General features: G+C 45.8%; 1 protein-coding gene across 1 annotated transcript in view; it reads left to right on the forward strand.

Moving 5' to 3' along the window:
• Positions 1–473: 473 nt before the first annotated feature.
• Positions 474–3790, forward strand: part of NTSR1 (neurotensin receptor 1) — a 66589-nt gene continuing 63272 nt past the window's right edge. Inside the window, exon 1 of the mRNA XM_031058045.1 lies at positions 474–533. Coding sequence (XP_030913905.1) covers positions 474–533 — 60 coding nt within the window. The remainder of the gene's footprint in view (positions 534–3790) is intronic.

Below are 3790 nucleotides of genomic sequence, written 5' to 3' on the forward strand. Positions count from 1 at the left end.
AAGATGGGCAGAGCCCTGTCAGTGAAGAGTGATTCACTGGATAACTGTTTTACAGGAGAGCTCGCAGCACTAATCACAACTTCTCACTTGCTAATGGCTGAGAAGAGTTAAATGAAGAGTAAAAATAGCTTCATGTCTTCTGAGTTCTGCATGAGCATGGCACCTGTGAGGAAGTCTGCAATTAGCCAAACTGAGAATCTAAAGACAAAAGGGTTTGACTTCTCTCCTTGACTTTTAGCACTTGAAGAAGAAATTCAGCCTGTCAGGAAGTGAACATGAGACTATTGCACCTCTCCTGGGTTAGGAGCATCACCTTCTCCCAGATCCTCTGTGATTAGGTTCAAAAGCCAAAGAGGATGAGGAGTCACCCCTCCAGCAGTCAGCCCTGTCTCCAGCTCTCTTCTCCCTTCTTTTGAGGCTGAGCCAAAGGGCTGGGCGCTGCCCTGGCTCCAGCAGAGTGCTGTGCTCACACCATGGGCTGCAGGAGGGAGGGGACCAGCTGTGACAAGAGCCTGCAGTTGGGTTTGCTGTGGGTACGTTGGTGGCTGAGGGTGAGATTGTCACATTTTCTCTATTTGCTGTCAAAATCTGCTCTAAACCAATTTCGCTTAAATTCGCAAAATTGTTTCTTCACATTATCCCTTTTACATCTTGAAGCAAGTGTGCATTTGATCAAAATCTTTCTTTTTATACTTTGAGCTCAGGCTGTGACATGTCACGCAGCTAATTCAATACCTACACATGCCCTTTTATTCCAATAAAAGGCGAACAGATAAAGTGATCTCCTCATATTGCAACACGAGATGGATTTTATTTCTTGCAGGTTTGCCCTTTTTCAAGCATATCTCAGATCTCTTTATATGGCTGACTATCAATTTCTCCTTCTAGCTGGCATATTAGGCTCATAATAAAATGTGTTTGCATACTCATCAAGGGAAGCAGAGAGGCTCACAGAGGACAGGGGTGTATTTCTGAGCTCCTTGGAGGGGCTTCTGGGAAGTGAAGATCTCCATTAAGGTACAGATACAAGCAGGTGGGAGCTACACATCTTCCTAATGCATCCAAAGCTGAGTCCTCACAAAGATGAATTTAGGACTTGCTGCTTGCTCAGCTCATTTGTCAGTGGTTGCAGAGGCTCATCAGTGCTGTTAATTTGTTATTCTCCCAGTTATGATCCACTGAGGTGTCTCAAGTGCCTCTGTTTCTTCAGCGAGACACACAAATGAGACACCCCTGGAGACAAGACTGTTTGGGGACAAGCGAAGAACTCCAAAAGGCTTTAAAAATAACTCTAAAAATCTTTTAAAATAACTCCTGGTATTTATGGTCAAAATCCCACATTTTTTTATATGCCCCATATTCGTTAGGCCTCAAACATTGGAAAATCATTTCCAAGCATTGGCCTTGCTGCGCAAATTAAGCTGTAGAGGTGTCAGAAAATGTTACCTGTGAACTTCTGCCCTCTAAAAGTATTACTTATGCAAACAAAATCCGGGCAGATCCTGCCACCCTGACTTCAGCTTGACTTTTGGCTTTTAATTCTTGAATTTCATAGCTCTGTGCCTCTTTGTGCCTCCCTTGCAGAGGAACATTTCTCCTTGCACTGAGGTCAACCTGCTCATCTTGCCAGCATAGCTCCAGGTAAGACAAGGGCTTTAAGTGAACCTCACATAGTATCAGAGCCAAGCTGACCTGTTGCTGAAGGATCAGAGCAAATTCTGGAGAATCAAGTCATTTAAAGAAATAATTTTGTTAATTGAACTCTGTCCAGCTGTCTGCCAGTTCATCTCACAGCTGCTTTTGTGGAAGTTTCTGTCATTGTTACTCCACTTTACCACCTGGTGAAATATGACTTCCTTTGGTGACATTACTGAGGAAGAAGGACTCCATCTAATTTTTCTAACTTATTTCACATCCTTGTCACCAGTGTGGCTTTGCTGATGTTTAGCAATTTCCTGTATGAATGCACCCTTCTACCCAAATCATTCTCCAGACATTTTCCTCGGGCACTCAGACCTGGATTCAAGGCTGGGTGGGCAACTTCTTCTGTTCTGCTGTAAAATCATGTACTGCACTAAAAATGAACTTGTTTTGGTTTCCACATCTGTACACATGGGCTTTGTAAACAAAAGTTTACCAATTCTAGCAAAGACACCCCAGGATCACGCCTTGCTTCGGCATAAGGCTTTGGAATGATATTCACAGGTTAGGCAAGACAAGCAGCAGAGCAGGGAAGTCTCTAGAAGCAAAAATGAAAAGATGCTGCAAGAGCAGACATTGTTTTCTGTAAGATGAAAAAATCCAACTTGTTTTTTTAACAGTGAAACAGTTGGAAATATTTTCCCTTGGAGTCAGAACAGTTTGTCTGTGATTTATGAGAATCTTTATAATGATAGCTATTGTCCAGAGAGTTCCCCTTCTCAGTAAACATCTTTCCACTAAATCAACCAAAGATTTGTTTCCCCCAAGCTGGGCTCTTTTTTCTTTTTTTTCCCCACATTTCTTCAGTACCTGCAGTTCCCCAAACACTTCTGATGAGACTTATGGGAAAAAAGATGTCAGGCACTGAATGCAGCCCCAGTTATCACTAAAGGCACTGAATGAGCTCCCTCTCTAACACAGGATGAAAGGAATGAACTTCCCTGGCCTTTTTTTTTTGGTAGTTATATTTTTTCTTTATCTCTTGCATCCTTTGGTTGTTTCCTTACAGTTTAATTTAGAGCAGTCCCAGGGCTATATATTATATATACATAAGATACATAAAATAATTAGGTTATGGGAGCCTTTTCCCTTGGGTTGGGTGCAACAACCTCTGAGCCATATCAGAAAAAGGAAATGAAAATCCCTCTCCAGGGATTCTCTGCTCACTCTAACAGGGTTAATGCTGGTTTTGTCCTCTCTGGTTCAAGATGCTGAGAGTGTCTGGGTAAATATGGCCAAGGGGAGGAAGGACATCAGCACAGGCTGAGGTGTGAGATGTGGCTGGGAGGCATCAGGGTGGGCACAGGGCAGGGAGCTGGTGCCTCTGCAGATCTGCTGGGGTCAGCAGGACTGCACCTGCCTCGGAAACAAAGCACCCCAGGCAAGCCCGTGATGTGATCCTGACAGTTTCCTGGCCACAGGAGTGTGAATAAACCCTTCCTCTGAGTCATCAGAGCAGCAGGTCCTGCAGGGACATCAGTGAGGAAACAGGACAGAAACTGGGCTTCTCCAGGCTGAGCTCAGGCTGTGCCCAGGCAGCTGCAGGGCAGGGATGGAGCTCAGCAGACTCAACAGAGCCTCTTGTTCTTCCTCCTGATCAGGAGGGACCTTGTCATATCCTCAGAGGCTGCAGAGCAGTGTCAGCACCCTCGGCTCACACAGGGATAGGGATGCCAGGCCAGGCCCAGGATCAGCCCAGGCCCAGGAGCAGGCCCAGGCTCAGGATCAGCCCAGGCCCAGGACCAGGATCAGCCCAGGCCCAGGAGCAGCCCAGGCCCAGGACCAGGCCCAGGATCAGCTCAGGCTCAGGATCAGCCCAGGCCCAGGATCAGCCCATGCTCAGGGTGTCAGTGCTTGGAAAAATAGGAGGATGTGGGCTCTTAAAGGGAAGAATAGCAGGAACCCCAGGATCAGCCCATGCTCAGGGTGTCAGTGCTTGGAAAAATAGGAGGATGTGGGCTCTTAAAGGGAAGAATAGCAGGAACGAGCCAGATTACAGAGAACCAATAATAAGCATTTGCACAGGTCACAGCGTGCTTTGGAAGACACAAAGTGCCAAGTTTTTGAGTTTGAAATGTCAAAGTCAGTG

Source organism: Geospiza fortis, unplaced genomic scaffold, assembly GCF_000277835.1.
Source record: "Geospiza fortis unplaced genomic scaffold, GeoFor_1.0 scaffold188, whole genome shotgun sequence".
NCBI lineage: Eukaryota > Metazoa > Chordata > Aves > Passeriformes > Thraupidae > Geospiza > Geospiza fortis.